The sequence below is a fragment of the Equus asinus genome, chromosome 28 (assembly GCF_041296235.1).
Source record: "Equus asinus isolate D_3611 breed Donkey chromosome 28, EquAss-T2T_v2, whole genome shotgun sequence".
NCBI lineage: Eukaryota > Metazoa > Chordata > Mammalia > Perissodactyla > Equidae > Equus > Equus asinus.
In genome coordinates this window covers 21,231,858-21,252,466 of record NC_091817.1, presented here as the reverse complement: position 1 = coordinate 21,252,466, position 20,609 = coordinate 21,231,858, and the positions used below count along the sequence as shown (strand labels likewise).

The window sequence follows — 20,609 nt, the reverse complement described above, 5'->3', positions numbered from 1 at the left end:
ACTGAGAAGGAAACTGATGCTTAGAGAGAGAGGTTAAAGAATTTGACCAAGGACACAAGCCAGTCCAAGGAAAGACTAGGATTCAAACCCAGGGCTGCCAGGCTCCAAACCACAACCCAAAACTCTTTGTACCACCCGTGTTGCCTCATTTCTTCTCAAGTGTAGTAAAGGGAAACAGAAAAAACGTGAACGCCCCAAAACTTCTGAAATCCCAGCAAATACGATGGCTGAGCAGTGGTACCCTTTGGAAGGAACACTGGTGGCGGTGTTTGTTTTGTTCTCACATAGGATATAATGGGGCTGGGAAAATGGCACTTAGGCAAAATGCTGAACTAACTTGGGCACGGATCCCTCACAGTCCACATCCATACCAGTCTTGGGCTCTCTAACCATGACAAAGCCAAGGTTTTCTAAAACGGGCATATTATTGTACTCTGCCTGGCTGTGCTGTAACTATTTCAAGGACTATTAAATTAAACCCTGGAGACAGTTTCCCTTAAGATAAAGAGCATGCTTTTTATTGTGCCATCAAAGGAGACCAGAAAACCTGAAGCTTTCAGCTTTAAAGACAACATAATGAGATCAGAGATTTTGCTTGCAAAGAAATTAACTTTCGGTTAATTAATGAAAGTAACCTTAAACAGCGGGCGTGTTGCCAACAACCAGGACACTATAATAAAAAGGAGGGGGGAGATAATGGGCTGCTTTCAAGGGGCCAGGGCTCAGCAGCCCAGAAAAGAAATTTGATGAGGATGCTGCTTGTAAATTTGATCTCAAATTCTTAAGATGAACAAATAATAGTCTTATCTGTAATAAAGTCTGCTACAAATGCTTTCTTTTCACCCATAATTTTCTGTTCAATTTAGATAGAAGATTTAATTAGATGTTGGTGAAACACCAGTTATTTAATAAAACCCTTAATAAAAATCTAATCTATGGTACATAGAAACCACTGTAACATGATCACAATTTAAAAAATACATTTTAGAGTATTTACTTTTTACAATTAAGAAAACACATGTGTGTGACGTGTTCTGCTTACCGCTCAAGGGAAGGGCCAAGAAGGCAAACCCAGTAACCCATCCCCCAAACTGCAACTGTTTCTCCCCCTCATAAAGTTTGTTTTTAAAGGTTTTCTTTTGTCAGTTGCAACCAAAAGGGGTTCTTGAACCTGAATGCAGGAATAAAGAACGACCCCTCCCACCTCATAAAGTTTTTAAACTAAAATTTGTTTATCATGAGAAACTGACTTTTAAGGATTCCTAAAACTGTATGAGAAACAATATGGGTCCTACATCTGTAAATCTAACCATAATTTTCCCATCACAGACGATCAGCAAACCCTGAGGTGAAGATAGGGCTCTCCCTTAAGCCTATGGGGGGCCAGAAATTCCAAGAGTGTGATAAACTGATGGAGCACGAGCGACCTAAAGCACAGATAAAGGTGAATGTAAGGACGTTTTGAGTACACACTCCTATCTTCTAATACTTAACCAAAGGCAGAATTCTGCACTGGCCACCCTGAGCCCCAGGTTTCACTCAATTTGGCCATTCTTAGAGGTCATGCTGCCTACCTAAAACTTTGGTATTGGTGGTAATGTTGGTTTCCATGTGAAGTTGCTCCTAAGTTCCCAGCCTCTGGAGCAAGGATTAAGTGGAGCTGGAATCCAGCTGTTTGAGACATCAGGTGGTCTGCTTTCTACAGCTTTATTGAAAGGAGCAGAGCAGCTTGGAGGGAGTGACGCCACCCTTGACTCAACAGTTCAAATTGTATTTTCTATGTGCCATGGTCCCTTTACTCGACATCGCACAGTTCTCATGCCCCTTCATGATTATTTAGGTAGAAAAATCTGACTGAAGTAATTTCTCAGATAAATAGAGTGGGGTGGAGCTTAACTGGGTAGAACAGCGCACGCCCCCAGTGTGAAGGGGCATGCAGGTGCTGGTGGAAATCAGCCTGGCTTTTTGCTATGTCTCTACTGACATAGCATGATAATGCCTATCGAATGAACTCTCTGTGTCCTTGGCCAGGGCCATGTGGCATCTCTGCTCACGTCTGATTTGAGAAGGTCACTGTTTAATGCATCTGGATGTTGTGATCATCCAGATTTAATCATCAGGATGGGGTTCCAGTGGCTTTCACTGTATATAAATTTAAATAATGGCCCCTCCTCTCACAAAGGAAGGAAAGTCCATGGAGTTTGCCCATCTGTTCCGGGAGGATGTTCATTTTGAGTTTCTGATTAGATGCCTCCTATCATCCTATGCCTGCCATAATCTCCAAACAATGCCATAGAGCTTGGGGGCATTTAATGATTTATAGTGCTTGTTATTTTTGGTTCAAATCTGATTCCTCTTTGGTTACTGACACAAGGGCCTGGCATAGACTGAACACGGCTGATACTTATTTAGATTCACTCTGCACAAGCGGCGGCCAGTGGGGGCCTATCAGGTACTCTGGGGCCACACGGCCACTTAAGAATGTGTCCTGATTGGGTGTCAGATTGGATTTCATATCTGTGTCTGCCATGCCAATACCTGCATGGCTGGCTCAGCCACTTGTACAAGCCCAACCCCAGACTGGGCTGGAGGACAAGAGAAATTGGGGACCTGCCACAGTGTTTCTGGAAAATGGAATGAGGACATAGTGAGACACTATCTGAAGTAATATTTAATTGCCTCCTTTGGGAAGGGGGGTGGGACTGCATCGCTAGCGCCCGTTCTTGTATCTTTTTTCAACATGCACTAACTTCTGTCAGTCACTCTCTCTCCCTCCCCTCTACAAGTTGGCGTCACTTTCTTTGTACCCTTGTCAAACCCAGGGACAAGAGACACATTCTTTTGTCAAAAAAAAAAAAAAAGTTGATGCGCTTCCAGGTCCTAAAAGCAAAATGGAAAAAAAAAATCCCAAGCCCTTTTTTGGTATAAAGCACAGAGGCAGTCTCTGAAGCTTTCTTAAATACTAACGTTATAATTAGGAGACGTGGGGTTTTGCTCCACTTGTGGGTTTTGCACAACATCCTGCCTCAACAGGATCTTTTGGAGCCTGTGATGCCTCTAAGCACGAGCTGTTCTTCCAGAGGGATGTTGACTTTTGTGGTCTATTAAGCAAGCAATGCATAAGTCAAAGTACACTCTTCCAGGAGCAGAATCCTGATGCAAGTGCTTCGGGCCAAACTGCACAAAGTCAGTCCCTTTTCCCATGGGTTTGTGACAGAGAACTCTCTGTAATAGGGCAAGGGGAGGGGCAAACTTTAGTGTTCAAACAATGATTATCAACCAGGTTCTGTTACCTTTGTGTTGCTGGCAAAGCCACCAAGGCCCTGGGTGATGGGTCCTTCAGACTGATTGTCAAGACGACCCAGCTCTGGCTTCTTGGTGTAGCTGACAGAGTCCCCTAACCATTGGCAGGTTAGCCTCAGTGGCTGAGGCTCTGAGCTTTGAAGTCCAAGAGAGGCTTAAGTTGGAGAACTGATTGTGCGACTGAACTTGGGAAAACTACAAAACCTTGTGAAGTTTCCTTATCTGTAAATGGGGATACAAATCTCTCTTTCATAGAGTTGCAGAGTGCGTTCAATGAGATCACGCTGTAAAGTGCTGGGCACAAAGCCTGGCACACAGGAACTAGCTCAATCAATGCCAGCTATTATTACTAGTGTAATATCTTCCCTGGCAGTTGGTGACTGCAAGCTGTGACTGTTTTTGTGACAGTCATTCCATCATTGTCTCTAACAGCCAGGAATGCTTCTTCTCTTCTTATAAGCATGATTATTAGCCCTCTCCAGTATTCCAAAGCATGAAAACCACCCTACAGTTGGTAGTTAGAGACACCAGAAACAGCTGAAGGCTCTGGCGCAGAGGTGACAAAATGGTGGCTCAGGGGCCAGATTTAGCTCACACACATTTATTTTGGCCCAAACAGTATTGGCTCTTGTAATTCTTTTTAAAACGTGAACGTCACTTAAAAAACAAAAAGAAAAAAATCCAAAGATTTTGCTCAAAGATCCAGATTTTTGGCTTTGCTTGAAAAATTGGGAGATCTGCTTATCCTGGCCAATATTCCCCCACAGTGATAACTGGCCGGAGCTGAATAGTGGCTGCCCTCTTTAGATAGGACACACACGCTCCAGCCTGAAACAAAGCCCATCTCTCCATGCTTGCCCGCTTCATTCATCTCTTTCCAGGTCCTCCTCCAGTACATTCGGCTGTAAAAGAGCCAGCCCATTTCTGTTGCTATTAGCCATCGCTGGCTTCTTGCACAATTCCACCATTTTGCTTTCTGAATTTTAGCTCAGAAGGGCCTTGGAGTTGCTTCGGTATAGTCTCATGAGTTGCCCCGCTCTTCAGCAATTACTGGGGTGGCATCTACATGCTTTTCCTAGAGTGACTGTCAACAATTAGTCTGCCCATCACTTGTTTTCATTCCCTAACTCTAGCCAAATTTACTTACTGATTTCCTTCTGCGGCATCAACCCTGGCTTCACTTTGAGGCCAGTTCAGACCCAGAGAATGGAGGGAGATACCAGATCATAAAACTCAGAATCAAGCTTCATTCTTGGTTTGGCTATCCTGTACTTCTATTTCCTTATCATCATTGATCATGTCAGCAAGCAGAGAATTCACTAGGCACTCAGAACCACTACCCCATCTGCAGGGACATATTTAGCACAGCTGACAGCTGACGCACATCATTTTTACACCTCTCTCCTCTATAAGACAAAATTATTCTAGTAACAATCATATAAGAACCAGTCATAATAATTTTCCTGATTTGTTCTTTAGTTTAAAATAATTGATTAACAATTAAAGAATAGATTTCAACCTAAAAATATTATTCAAGTTCAGTCACATATTTTATGTAGGGAGCTAAAATTTTCACTTATCAAATAAAAAATATTACAGAGTGGTTCGGGTTTATAAACTATTTCACTGCTTTAAATTTTAGACAAAAATAAAAACTTCAAGTGGTCACATGGTATGACAGAGTTGAAGTACTCCAACTCTTACTGCTTTGTCTTAATCACTGTCTATCACTGTTTATTTTCAATCTACTGTTTAGATGCAGGAGTATGTGGCACCACAGTTGTTGCAGACATAGACTACACCCAAAGTGAACGCAAATAATTCCCACTGGTAATGAACTTATCTTGAAATGAACAAGTGTAGTTGAGTCTGTGTGTGTCAGTGGCTGACTGTATGAGAATTCTCTGAATTAATGTCTATGTGGAACACACTGTTTATTAAAGGATATGTTACTAAAAATGCTAAATGAAGCCCATGCACACATATATATAAACACACACACACACACACACACATATATATATATGCACACACATATATAAGTTTCAGAAGTAATTCATAAATTGTTTAGAAATTAGACCAACACAACAAAAGATTGTTTTAGAGAGGAATATTCTATCACTGACATTCTGACATGGTTTAAATTGCCAGCAAATGGTGATAATGGAAAGCAGAGTTTTATTATTGTTTTTAAACCTTCTACAGACAGTGTACCCCCTTACTGCTGGCATGGACGGGCGGGAGAAGGAGAGTTGGGGCAGACTGCTCCCACTGCCCCACCCTTGGTATGTCATTCCCATCTCTGATCTCAATTTCTGCTTTTTTATTGTTAAGACATTCTGGTCCGGTTTCCTGGCCCCTTTTGGTCCAGGACTTTGGTCTGAGCCTTTGATGTTTTCTTCCCAAATCCACTGATCTGGATTTGTGATCCAACTGCCTACCATTCTGGCCTCCAGACCTTGCTTGCCTCTTCCTCTGACTCAGCTCCCCAGACTAAACCCTCACCTACCTGTGCCCTTGCTATCTGCTTTTTTCAGCTCACCATCCTTTGTCTTTGATGATTTCTCTGAACACGAACACTTGCCTGCCTGACCGAGGGGACTCAGTAAGCCTTCTTTCCTGTCTAGCTGAACTCCTGGCACAAACTCCACACGGTCCCACTGCCGCCTAAATGTCAAAGAGGCAATCACGTGATAAGCATCATTTTGATGTTAGTAGCTTGGTGGCGGAGGTGGCTAGGGATGCATACTTGGCCTTAAGTATGACTCACAGGTGATGCAAGAGAAAAACTGCTCAAGGGAATGGATGAGTTACAAATGGCAGACAAGCTTACCAATATCAAGGCTAAAACAGGCGATAACTCTGCAGGTGCTGGGTTTAGTCTGGGGTTTAATGCTTTATTTGACTCCATGATATGTCTATTGGGCTCCCAAGGGTGGCTTTGGCATTCATGATGTCCATTTCTTAGGACAGTATATTGCCCGATAGCAGAATTTATGGTCTTTAGTTCTGAGACGTCAATAAAATCACATGATCACATGAGGGTTTTCTCCAGTACTGTCTACTCCAGAATGCTTATCTTATTCAGGCACAGCATCAGCTTTTAATATCCCACTAAATCTGCAAATCAATCCATGATTTTTCAGATTTCTCTGAGAGGAGTCTTAGGCAGCCTGGAGTTCCTTTACCTATGGTGATGATGACGCTCATTATCTTTATCAGTGAATCACATATGTCAGTAAGCACACAGGCCAGTTAACTAAAATTGTTTTCCTCTGCTTTGGCTTAAAATTTTGACCTACTATTATGAGAAACAAGCGCTTTCAAAAAGGGTAGTGGTTGTGCCTCATCGTTCTGGAAAATCAAGACAGAGGTTCAATATTTAATTCTACATCCTAAGCATCCATTATTAACACACGTGCCTTCACTCATTTGCAGCAAGGAATACTAACCCCAGCCTCTCATCTCACTTCAAATGAAATAATACTAAAAAAGCATTTTAAGGTGTAGCTATACTAGGCTAAAGAATGATTGTATCCTGTTTAGATAGCCCCTAAAATCTAACAAAATATCAGTGTCCAATCACACATACTGCTTAACTCCACATGATGATTTATACGTGTCTCATAGATACACTGCATATATCCACACACGTGTGTGTATATGCATAAGCACACTAACACGTACGTGTGTATGTGTATGTGAAATATGTAAGACATAGACAGTTTCAATGGTGGGGTTTATATCACTGTGTTTGAAGAACAGTATTCGAATGACTTTCTGATATTCTTTTCTATGTGTGCTTGCTTTCTGCACTTCAAATATTGCCCATTTCTGGATAGCTATTATACGTTTCTAGGAGCTGCTTTGAAAAATCTGGGCCACTTTCAAAGGTTTTATAAAGTGACTCCTTTCTTCTTATGAAGAAGAGAAAGGCAGGTTAATCATCTATTGACTCCTCAGTCTTATTACTGGCGTAAAGCTCTGGCTTTGCTAAATTTCCTCTTTTTAGTTACCTAACAAACACACATCAGCAGGAGGTGCAGATAAAGATCGAAAGATTAAGCTTTGTCACTCAAATGATAATTAAAAAGAGTATTTTAAACACACTGTAAATATACACAAGCCATCATAAAATCATCAGAGCTCACCACCTTCAGAGTATATAGATTATCAGGGCCAGGGATATTGATGTTAAGTCCTGCTTGTCCTGGAAGATTGTCATTAACTGTCCCAAGCCTGCACTCAGCCAGCCACCTGAGCTGGGAAAGACAGGGATTCTGGCTTCACACGTTCTAGTGCAGATTAGTGGGATGTGGGACGAGCAGTTTAATATGCATTTAATTGTGATCCTTTTCTAGTCAACTCCAGGATTCCTTAAAATATATTATTCCAAGTCCTTAAATAAAAACAACAGAAATCAAGATTCCGTTGTCCTGCTTTTAAAAAATAATTTCATATACAGGAAAGATTTAGTAAAGCAGATGAATTTCTTCTAAAAATTTCATTTATAAAATGTCATAAAAAGACACGTGAGCCCATGTATATTAGAAGCATGCAGTAACATCACCTTTCATAAAAAGAAAAGCTTGTCATCACAATCTTATTAGGATGTCATGCATTGTTAAACTGGTAAAATATTTCTGTATATTCCAATTAGTGCAACCATTTACTGGCACCGACATTACAGAGAAAACTATCTTCTTTAAAAAAAGTCCTTTCCGTTGGGAACTAAGCTTTTGTTTGACAATTCAGAGAATGCTATTTAGAGATTTTAATTGCTCAGTTGATCTGTGGCTGGATCTCAATAATCAAAACAATAACAGTGTTGGTTTGGTTTTTTTTTTTTGACAACTGTAATAAAATGCTGGTAGTGTCCGGGGATAGTTAACTTGAGCTGGATTGACTCTGTCAGATTCCATTTCATATATCTTTTTTATCAGAGGCAAACTAGCCATTTTTCTAAAAGTAAAAAAGTGCATTAATAACACTGCCATTATCAACAGATATTCCAAATATAACAACATCTACATGAAAAATCCAATCTGACTATCTACGAAAAGGGGCTACAATTCTTAATTAAAAAGAAAAAAATTCTTCAAATCGATTAGAAAAAGACAAAAATTACAATAAAAATGGGCAAAAGACATGGACAAATATTTCACGAAAGAAGAAATATAAATAGCCATTTAAACGTAAGAAAACACTTCTAACTCATCAATCAAAAGAATGTAAATGAAATCAAGGAGACAATGTTTTCCTAATCTATCAAATGGAAACGGTTTACACACACACACTTTTCAGGGCTGGTAAAGGGACAGGAACACAGCCATGCTAAGAGGCTACTGGGGCGCCTACGTAATTGTTTCAACCTTTCAGAAGAACATTTTGGCGATATGTGTCAGAAGCCTTAAAAATGTACGTGTCCTTTGACCCAGTAATTCAATTTCTACAAATTTATCCTAAGGTGATAAAGATTCATACAAAATTTCTGGACAAGAATATTCATCTCAGCATTTTATATAATAAGGAAAAAATAGGAAACAACCTAAATGCCCAAAAACAGGAGAAAAATTAAATAAACATGACATATTCATACAAGGGAATTCTAGTTTCTATTAACAATCATGTTCCCAGGGGATATTTAAAGGTATGAAAAACTGCTCATGATACAGTAAGTTTTGAAAGGCAGCAAGTTCCAAAATGTTATTCACAGTGGTAATCTCAAGATGGTGGTATTACAGGAGACGTCTCTTCTGTTTTATACTTCTCTGAATTTTCACAAAATGATTTTAATTAGCACAGATTGCATGTTAATTTAAAACATGCTCATTGAAAAAGCAAACAGAAATATTGAGCCTTACAAACGTTTCCTAGTGTATTTTCTAAATAATTTACTTTATGGAAAGCACAGTTAAATTTAAATGTTTCTTCTTATTTTTTTGGAGAAGAGTATGGGGTGTCTTCACAATGACCAATTTTATAGATGTGGAAAGAGGCATTTAAAGAGTTTACAAGGGTGGAGCTGGCAGTCAGAATGGTGAGGCCCCAGGCCTGGGAAAACAGTTTGCTCACCATACATTATACAATTCTGGATAGAATGTAGGACACCCAAAACATGACGTTTGGTGCCAAGGGAAACTGAGTATTTGGTTTGGCACAAACAATTGGCTGTTAATACCAGCTCACAGGAGAAACAAAACTCAGCCCTGCATTTGTGCTCAGTTTTGATTTTAAAATTCTCTAAGTGGGGGAAACTCTCATTTTAAATACTCAGCGTTGAAAGGAGTGTCCCTCCCAGCAACCATCAGCTCTCCCCACTCCCACCTTCTCGGCCCCAAAACTCGCACCGAGGGACTTTCTGACTCCCTTCTCAAGGACTACAAAAGCCACTGGCACAAACTCGGAGACCACACACATTACTGAAAACCCCAGCCTGGTGTGAGGATGAAGACCTTTGTGACCTTGCTTAGGTGAGACATTTTAAAGTCTTAGGATTTCTCACTCCGAGAGAGAACATTAATTAATCCGCTTACTGAAGAGTCAGGGCAGAGAGACATCGTATTCTCTACGCGAATCTGCCTCCTGTCCAGCATCTCTGCTCTGGCATTTTTTCTTTGCCGCTGGATTCCATCTGGGAAGAAACACATCCTGACCCTTGAGAAGGCCATCGGCTCTGGTGTATTTGAAGAATGGGGAGCAGAGAATGCATGGGGGATGCAAGAGGACATGTATGAGAGGAAGAAAAGTGAGTTTCTGACAGGCCAACAATGAGCGATGCATTGAATGATCACCTACTGTGTGCTGAGGGCTTTATCTCATTTGATTTTACATATCCCAGAATATCAAACTCCAGCCTCATAAAGTCCTTTTCTCCTTAAATTCCAGCTACAATAATTCTTTGTGACTGTCAGTATTAAAGAACATTTCAAAACACAAAGTTAAGAACTAGTTTAGCCACAGGTTCTTAATTTTTAATACTTGGGGATGATTTGGATCCACGTGCAGTGGCAGAAGGTAAAAAAGTGGGCAGCTCTCCTTTCTGAACTAGGCAGCGAGGAGCTCCTCTAAGACAGGAAGCCCATTGCAGCACCTGTAGCCAGTCTGGCGAGGAGACTGATTAACATAGAGAGAGGGCCCAAAGCGACAGCCTGGGCAAAGGAAGATGAACAGCCTGTCTCTGAACCAAGCTTTGCATCTAGATTTCTGAGTTTGCTTTTATTTCAACGCTCAAGATTTCCAAATTCAGATGCAGAGTAGAATCCTTCTGCCCCTTCCCCCGCTCAAGCCTGCCAGTAGCCCCATACTGCTCACTAAGCAGCTGCAGTATAAATAACTGGAAGGAATGCTTTATGCTTGGCCACCCTTCCAGCAGGAGGCAACTGGCTTTCTCGGTGGTGTTCAGTGAGCCCCACCGAGCCACCGCCGATGCCTCATTAGAACGCAAGACATTCCTGCCAGTCCTGGGCGCTGGATGCTAGCTGCCTGTGGTCTGCATCTGTAGTCATGACAGACGGCCGAGACGGTTGCCTTCCACTGAAGACCAAGTACATGATCCACTGCAGTTAATCAATAGGATAATGGAATGAATCAATAGGAAAGATTTTTAGAAGGTCTTAATTAAAGAAACACTTGCAGATACAAATGATGTCTTCAATCTATTGATAGTGCCAAGGTGAAGGGTTAAACCCAAGCAAAACCATCAACTTTATTTTGCCGGCATGCCTTCCGCAAGAGAACAACCCAGCAGCCTCCTGGCCCCAGGGTCGGCCCATTAATCAGTCCCTTGTCAATTCCATGGCCACCCTGTATGGGAAAATTAGGCTATGATCAAAAATTTTAATTACTAAACAGCTGCTCAAAACAACAATGAAAAATAGATGTGCGCACCCCGTCTGGCCTTCCTTTGCCCCTAAAGTGTGGCAGCATTCCCCAGAAAACCCAGTTCTGCAGTCATACTCCCCTTTGGATGTGATGCACAGAATTAGAATAATTAAAGAAAGCCTAAATTGATGGATCCCATTTAGGCAGGGGAATTCTCCAGTGGGCCTTCTGCTCAAACATGTTACATCAATATTTTTGATTCCCTCGACGGTCCTGTGCTAGGTACTGGTTTAAAGAGACATCAATCTGTGATGTCAGCATTTATCTAATGAACCTTCAAAAATCAATGTCCAGGATGGCCTGTTTCATGCAGGCACCCAATTTGTCCACTCTCCTAGCCTTACTGGCTAAACCGAAAGCCATAATAACTGTAAACATGGACTCAAGCGGTCAGGTGGGATGGTTAGACCAGAAACAGCTGAGATTACATAATCAGTTTCAACCCAGAGAACTCAAATGATACATGAACAAAGCAAGAAAGCCGAGATACATACCCTTCTGCACTTTCCAAGGGCCCCCTAACTCCAGACGCGCACATCCTAAAACGATGGGCTTCTTAACATCATTCACTCTCAGAACGTTACCTTTCCCTCCTGTAGCTTCCATCCCCTTTACCATCGCTTGACAGGATCTGGGTCCCATTCCTGACAGCTATGGTAATTTTCTGCTTTTTGGGTTACTTGACTGGGATTCCCATTTAGCTCCACTCAACAGGAGGCCCGTGCTTAGTTCTTCTCTTGTTAGTGTTTATGCTCAACTCATCCTCATCCTTCTGTTACGAGGACTCCTTGACACTGATATCTTGACACACTAACAGGCAGAAGAGAGGGCCTAAGTTTGTTTCACTTCTTTTTGCCTCTTTAAAATAAATTGGCCTGTTCTGGCTGCCATGAGGCTGAGTTATTTCAAGTGCATAACTGGGGGTGACAGGTATGCCATTCACCATGCCAATATTTGGTCTGCCTTATAATCTTGGCTTTTATTCACTGCAGCGCTATCTCTCTCTCGACCAAGAGAGTCAGTCCTGAGAACAGTGTGGAGTGTGGACAGTTGTAAGATGTGTTGTGTGGGCTGAATTAGTTGTTGCACGATCGCTGTCTATCTCCTGGAATACAGCTTTCAGCCAAGTCTGAGTCCAATTAAACTACAATGAAAGGTACCATGATTTCATTTGCTTGGATTGTCACATTTCAGAAGTTCAGTAGCCTGCAAAATGTTTGCTATCTCTCATTAAGCCACTTCCAGCAACTGTGTAAAGTCTCTAATTGAGCTGCTTTTTCTACTCTGCTTTCGGCCCTGAAGATGGCCGCCTGCAGGGCAGAATCCTCTGCCGTCCGCGCTATCAGAAAGAGCTTCGCACCACACAGATGGAAAACGCTTGGGAAGAGCAGGACTGACTCTGTGACAAAAATGAGATGATATTCCACGGGTTCCTGCTACATTTCCTAGCATTTCTCTGGAATAATTCCTGCTTTAGAAAGGAAGTCTGTGTCGTGTGCACATGCACGTGTGTCTGGGAGGGTACATTCTGTGCTAAAGAACTGTCCGCATGGTGATCATATTTTCACAACCACAAATAAAGACCTGTAACTGTTTTTCCTGATACAAACACTTATTTGTTTAAAAATCCCCACAAAAATATATAAACAAAATTTCATTTAGATATAAGTTTAAAAATGAATTGCCTTTAATCAAAGAATATGAAATCAGGTTTGTCGTGGAAAATCTGATATGTATTAGACACTGGATAGATCTCAATTGAGTCCCAGTTGGGCTCAAGGAGGAAAAAGACCCCACCATTATAAGGACCATGAGTATACTAATTCCCGTTATGGCTCCGGTTTGATGAAGAAATTGCTATACTGATGCCAATTACCATTTATTGATTGCTTACTAGATACCAGGCATTATATTAAGAGCTTACACACACTACCTCAGTGAAGCGTCTCAATGAGCCATCTTGAGACGAGGAGACCGAGGTGCAGAGAAAGTTAAGTAACTTGCTCAAAGTCACAGCTGGCAGGAGAAAGGACCAAGAATCAAACCCGGGCCTGTCCGACTCCACAGCCCTCTTCCTAGTCATTTTGCACTTACGCTTCAGTGGCAAAGGCTAGCGCAATCCCCACCGGATTCTCAAAATAAAAACTGGCAGGTGCACGGCAATAGGAGTGATGCCTGCCCTGCCCCCTCGGAGCAGCGATTAGCACAGCCAGTGGGTCAATTCCAGCCCTGGCAAATGCATTCACTGTGGTGGACAGGAATCTTCTGGAGTTCCAATCCTTCTACTAACCTTTCCATTTTCTAAAGTAACTCTTCTTAGGAGGGTTCTTTCTCTAATTACAAAAGAAAATTTAGAAAATGTAGAAATGCCCAAAGAAGAAAATACAAATAACCTTCAACTCCACCACCCAGAAATAATCAGTCTTGGTGCAGATTCTCTACTGCCTTTTTTTGGTCTATAAAACTCATGATTTCTAGTATCATTTGCTCAGTGTTTGGCATTTTTCTCAGTGAATATGCAAACCCACCCAGCCCACGAGTCCTATCCTTCCTATGGACAGAGTGATTGCAATCACCAGATCAGGCCGGCTGACCCCTGGTTCTATTAAACGTGCTGCCATCTCAACTGACTCCATGGAGGCAAAACACGGAACTTCCTTTCAGGCCCGGGTGGTAAGGACAGCCCCAGGCGGTCAAGAACTGAAGGTCAAAGAGGGCTGGGTCTGGCTGTGTGCGCCGAACTCCAAACCCCAGAAGCTTAAGACGTAATTGGAGTTCCTCTACCAGCTCAGGGACCCATGGATCTTTTAGTATTCCTTAAAAAAAAAAATTATAGAAAAAGCCCAACATAAAACTGAAGACATCAGTTTAATTATGTATGCATTAAAAAAAATCAAGATCAAAAAACACTTTCATTTTCCTAATTTTTTTTTTGAAACATACATGGTTGAGCCTCTTGCTTGGAAGATGGAAATGATACTTTAGCCTGCAGCAGTCAAGGGTTTACAGAACTGGGCTGCTGCTTTGTGCCTGGCCCCGGGAAGGGTGTGATGAACACAATCTGAAATCAATATCAGAGAACAGTTACTGCATCTCAATATTATTTGCCGAGATGGGCTGCTGTACGAGGAGTGGGGGAAGAGAGAGACATGTCAATAGCTTTAACGAAGCACTCCACCGCCACGCACAAAAGGAGGTCAAATAACTATCAGCCGACCAATCCCCACTGTAAGTAGTAAAAATGATAAAATCAATATTATTAAATAAAAAGTTAGCACTGCTATTGAACTCTCTCATGATCTTGGCAGTGCCTGGCTGAAAATGAAGGAGGCTATTTTCCAATCTCTTTAGGGGCAAGTGTTTAGGATCATAAACATTTGCAAAATGTGGGAGCAGATAGCTATTTTTCACATACAAACTGAGCCATGGGGACATGTGAACAATAGGGCCAGGTTAATTGTCACCTTGCTAGTAAACAACGCTCCTCCCCCCCAGGTGCACATATGTTCTGAGGGCCACTACAGGCTATGTCATTTAGAGCTGGACTCTGCTCCCCTGTCCTTCAGGGTGAGAGAGGTCAGGCTGACTCAGGGCTTTCCAGGAAAATAGAAAGGTCCTTATTGGCTGTCTTTTCAAATGTCGAGATTTGGAAATGCACCAGAAAAAATCACGAAGGAGAAAAGAAAGAAAAAGAAAAAGAAAAAAGGGGAAGAAAACAAGGGCATTCAATAGGAGAGGATTGACCTGTTCCTGTCAGCCCAGAGGACTGTGGGGAAGCTTCTCAAAGCCAAGGATGTGCTTTTTGCTCTTTGCTGCTGGTGTTGAGTGGCTAATTGTGCAAGCTGAAGGTGGTATATAGCAGGTATTGAAAAAGATAAATTTAGAATAGAGAGAGCCCAGCCAAAAATTCCTGTGAAAGCAGCAAGCTCCAGTTATATCTGGAGGAGGAAGGAAAAAAAAAAAAAAAGAAGAATGTGTAAAACTGAGTGACAGCCCGGCGGCGAGACTGCGCCTGCTGCTCTGACCTGCATTTAAACACAGCTGCTTAGCCCTTTGAACACCTAAAGTTGGCTCCCTTGTTTGCATTTCATAGAAACTGCTATAGAAAGTAAACAGGAACCTTTGGTGAATTATTTAGCATACAAATAAACCAGCAAAGAACGCTAAGTAGGCCTATATGAACTAACTGGATTGAAATATTCATCTGTAAATAACCCTCCAATCTGGAGCTTTCACGTACAAATACTACATGGAACATTAGACACAACTAGCTTCTAGGGATATTTAGGCTCACCAGAGAGCAATTTTTATGTCTACTGGCATCTGTGGGTAGTGATATGGACTGACTGTTAATATAACCAACATAAAATTTATGTGAACACTCACTGAAATAGCAACACACTGTCAGACAGCTGGTGGCTGATGCGGAGCACATGCGGATTTTATATGCGCTGCGTAAACTAACCTTTGCAATAAAGATTTAGCAGGTTTATTAGTTTAGGAAATCGCTATAATTAAGGATAATTCATAATGGCCGCTTATCCACTCTCCAGCAATAGCTAGCTTAATTTAGGCTCCATTTCTTTGAGCCATAAATAAGTGAGCTGCTATCTTCTGCACAGATGTGGCATTCAACCTGTTCATGTTGGCTGGTTTCTGCTTGTGTTTTAATCAAAAGCATTAGTAGATAAGACTATAAAAAGCACAGGGTTTGAAATAAATTAGCCAGAAATGCATAGGCAAATTTTTTTTTAACTACTCAAAAAAAAAAAAAAGTTACCTCTTTGTCCAGAGGTAAAACAATTAAAAATAAATAATCCTTTTAAATGTACTAAAGGAACTTTCATTTACAAACCCAAGGAGAGAGAAAGTGACAGAGCAATAACATTAATGAAGGCCAAAGAAATATGAGTGTGACCTCGCTACAGTATTTCCATTTAACTGTGCATGTAATTAACGCCTGACCTTTGCAAATGCAGCACACTGAGGGAGCAGCTTCCCTGTGATCCACGCAAGGGCTCCAGGGATGGGAGGCTTCCGCAGTGCAGTCTCCTGCCTTCAGCGTCTGCCGGGAGCGAAGCTTGCTTTTGCTCTCTGTCCCCGCTGACACGGACACCTTTCCTGCTGGTCCTTAGCAACACCTGACACCCTTCTTTAATACATCCACTCTATCTTTGTGTTACAGCCCGTACACTCTGCAAATACTCAGGGCATGAGTCAGCAAAAGGCAAGCATTGCCAGAATGGAGGTCCAGATCGTCAGCATCTCCAAGGCCAAGCACTTGGTGAGCATGCCCTAGGTGTGGGGCCCTCTGCTCAGCCCTCCCTGGCTCGGTCTGAGCAGCCAGCCAGAGGAGACCTTCCCCTCATGAGATCTCCCCCAGGGAACTGCAGCTTGATTGACATGGGAATTTGGAATCATATTAAGGGTGAAGCTATACAGAGACTTAAGAGTAGCTTTGTTCTTGAGATTTTCTTGATTGTGGAGTTAATCCTGGTGTAATGGAAAGGGTGTTGGTCTAAAGTCGGAGGGTCTGGGATACGTTCCCAGCTGTGTCACTTGTCAGCTGCCATGTCCCCAAGAGAGCCAGTCAGACTCCCTAAGCTTCAGCCTCTGCATTTGCAAAGAAGGACATCATCACCTGTCATATCTATTAAATGGACTACTGTAAGGACTCAGGGAAACAGTGCCCACAAAAGTCTGTTGGGACAGCAAAAATGCTATGGTGAATTCCAGCCCAGCACTTAGTGGTGAGACCTCTCCATCCCCCAGTCTCCCCACTGTGAAAAAGGGCCAATGATATCTGCGTTATTCACTACACTACGTTACGAGGACCAAGAGAAATCACGTGTGCAAAAGTGGTAAGTCAACTCTGAAGAGTGTTATCCTGTAGGTTCCTTGAACCAGGTCTCCTCCTGATAGTGTCCAAAGGAGATGCTGGTCGCTGGGGTTCCAAATACACCAAAGTCCCTTACAGTCACTCAGCCCAAAGGAGGCTGGTATGGAGGATTGTGAGGGGGCTGAGGTAATGCTGAGGGTTGACGGGCACGATGCAAAACGGGCTGGGCACATTAACTTGTAAAAATTGTACCTTATTACCAAAATGATTTTTCCATTCCCGGGAAAGGACTAAAGGTGGCTCAGTTTCTCTGTGAACAGTTTGACTTGGTGAAGACAGAGAGAGCCAGGGACAAAGTAAATGAAACTCTCCAGAAGAAATTTCTCTCCCAAAGCACTCTCATTGAGAAGCTGGGTTTAGAGCTAAAATGGAGGCAATCAGCATCATTTGACACTTTTTTACTGACAAATTCTATTGACAAATGGTATTCAGTGTCCTGCTCACGAAGTTGGCATAGACACGGAAGAGTGGCATAGAGGCAGCCAAGGACAATAGAGTAACGGTGACAAGTGTTAGCATAACTCAGCCCATCCCTGGCTTCACTGTCCCTTGCCTTCAGTGCCCTAATGACAGTGGCCGTTCAATGAGCCTCGGTGAGTAGGAGCTGGACAACTTCCAGGAGAATCTGTGCAATCCAGGTGAGGAAATCTGCACCTGGGCAAAGGCCTGGCTCACATTTCACGTGAAGGCCCCGAGAAGTAGCGTGACCTGGGCTCCCAAGTTAATAAAGAGAGCCCCAGAGCTCCCTTCAGTCCACTGAGCCCCGGGATCTGGCATGCTTACCTGTGGCCCGTGATGGCAAGTGACTCACCTTCTTCTTTATTCACGTACAGGCCCCTTTAATCAGCGCTGCACCGGGAGATTTATATCCCATTACAAAAGCGATCTTGGCAAAATAAAAATCTAATGCTGTGGGTTGTAAACCAGCACCAGATCACAGAGTGAGGGAGCAAGTGGGGTCAGGCAGTGGGCTGGCCCTCCCCACTCCAGCATTCAGACTGAAGGTATTAGGCCAAAATGAGGAACATATTTATCAGGAAAATCTTTTATTCTTTTAAAATGGAGTTTCCTTTCAGAGTCAAAGTTCACAGGAACATTTACCATTCTGGTGCACAAATTGACATCTTTAATAAGGCTTCTGGAAATTCAGAATTTAAATCATGGTTCGAATGATGGGGTCAGAACATGTCAAACTAAGCACCTAGGGTCAAAAAAAAAAAAAGTTTTCATTACAGCCGAATTGCTTTAAAACATTCTTAGCCTCCAAAAATTATCAACTAAAATAAAGAACCTTAAAACCAACAAATAGGCCCCAGGGTTTTCTAAAGAAATATCTGGCTGCAAGGGCTTGCCTGGACAGGAGAACAAATGTCTAAATACATAGCACTCAAGTAGAAGTGGGCACAGCAGAAGCAGGGGGACAGCAGCATCCGTAGTATTTAAGCTACGTGTAACCACTGCTGAGGAAGAGAGTTCCAGAAACATGTACCCTCTGTTAAGCTCCTGCAAGTAAAATTAGCAGGTTGAGTATAGTTCAGATAGATCAAGTACATTTCCACTTATGACAAAATGACAGCAAAGGAACAGGGCAAGAGGACTCATTTGGGGAGGAAAAAAGCTTATTACTGTAATTCCTTTTTTAAAAAAATTATTACGTTACAAACTGTCAGAATGAGGAGTTGATAGATGATTCTCGGTAGGCTGCATGTAGCCGTTTTATTGATGCTGGCAATCCTGACCACTGTTAGAGAAAACGGACCCTTGCACACCGGTCCACGTCCCGCTAAACTGCACGTAAGACACAGGTTTCACTCTGTCTGAAACCTTTGGTTCCCCAATACAGGCACATCCTTATCCTTGGTGTTGAAATAGTCCTTCTAGGTAAAAGAGAGACAAGAGCTCTGAACAGCCGCACAAAATCTTTAGGCTTCTGTCCCAACGCCTGATACTGACCCAAGGAGGCTTTCCTCTTTTCATCTATGCTTATTTTTCACCTCAAATCTATTTCATAACTTTCCAGGAAGATTACGGGCACAGCCAGGCATTCACGACCTCAAGAATAATTAAATCAAAGCTGGCATCTTCCAAATAACAACAGTGGCTTTCCAAAACTGTACAACCCCGTGCTGTTTGGATCTCAAGCCCAACTGGGAAATAAAAGTTCCGGCACAGAGCCTGTTTTCTCAAACGACTCCCTCAGAATTTCTTTCGCTGAAGAAAAGCAGATTCCCAACCAGAAATAACAAACCTTTCCAGCATGAAAGTTAAACGTGGGGCTCCCGGCTTCCGCCCGCCCCTCGCCTGGTGCCGCAGACATCAGCAGCTTAGCAGTAATATTTTGCTAACTATCAAAACTTGGATTCATTTGATTTGCAGATGGGGACCCCTATTGGTATGAAAAAAATCCCAGGGAAAATGGGAACTAAACACAATATCTCAAACAGATATGCCTGAACTTACCAATAAAAAGACACAACAGCCACAGTTCCATTTCACAAAGAAAATACAGTGTCGAAATCCTCTCTCCCACCCGCACCAACACACACCCCTCTCAGAAAATCCTAACCCCTCGGAAACAAGGCTCTGAAGTTAACCTTGTCGCACGCCCCGCACACCCGCAGGGGCGCACGTGCACACGCCGCCTTCCTCCACTGCCTGTGTCACCCGGGTTGCAGTCCATCTCTTTGCTGACAGATCTCCGTGTTGGGCAGGATTTCCAATCCTTCATGACTATCTATTTGTCACTGCAGGTGAGTGGTGGCACTCAGCCTGATCCCCAGCCACTTTCACAGTTACTTATCTGTCTTTATGGATTCATCCTGTGTGTCAAGCCAGCGCATAACAGCATTACTGTCAGGGTGACAAAACTGTCCCCAGAGTGCCACAAATGATTCTCTCTCCTTATGGCTGCTAGCAGGGGAAGCACAGTGACACTGCCTCGCCTCGCGCTCATCCTTCTCAGGCCCTAGCCTGGTTCGGCGCCTCCTCCTGCAGGGAGGGCTAGCTAATGTTGGGTTCAGGGAGAGCAGCTTGTGTGGGCTCTAAAAATTATAAAGAAAAAAGGGGCAGGGCTGGCGTTCACTGCACTGCTTCCTGCAAGGTGCCCAAGCTCCTGTCACCTGTTTGTAGGAGTGTTTAACACCATCGCCGAGGAAGCCAGAGAGTGGGTCCTCCCTTCTCTTCAGCTGCCCAGGCCTGTCACTCTCCCGTCCTCCCGAGCACACATACAAATACACAGTTAAGGAACCAAAAGGCTGCTAACTGCCAAGCTTATAAATCTGAACTGCAACAGCAAACCCAGATTCGAATGTTGTCATTTTTAGAGCAGAAATATTAACTGGAACTAATAATAAATAAGAATTTCAAGGATGTGTCGCGTTTGCCAAATGATTCGTAATCATTTTCGTGAGTTGACTGCTTCAAAAATAACATCTCATTTCTTTTCTGTTTTTAAATGGAGTCCCAGTTCCATTTTCCTCCACAGGCTTCCTTCAAAATGTAATTTTGACAGCAATGTGGTGCC

The 20,609-nt window shown here is 42.7% G+C and overlaps 1 protein-coding gene across 9 annotated transcripts in view; it reads right to left on the bottom strand.

Moving 5' to 3' along the window:
* The window catches only part of FTO (FTO alpha-ketoglutarate dependent dioxygenase), a 352,377-nt gene that overhangs the window by 25,180 nt on the left and 306,588 nt on the right, over positions 1 to 20,609 (bottom strand). For 2 of the 9 annotated variants that reach the window (XM_070500588.1, XM_044760873.2), the window contains exon 9: positions 18,119 to 18,287. The exons of the other annotated variants lie outside the window; for them this stretch is intronic. In XM_070500588.1, coding sequence (XP_070356689.1) covers positions 18,275 to 18,287 — 13 coding nt within the window. In that variant the 3' untranslated portion in view covers positions 18,119 to 18,274. Of the gene's footprint in view, positions 1 to 18,118; positions 18,288 to 20,609 lie in introns of those variants that run through there. 9 annotated transcript variants of the gene reach the window in all.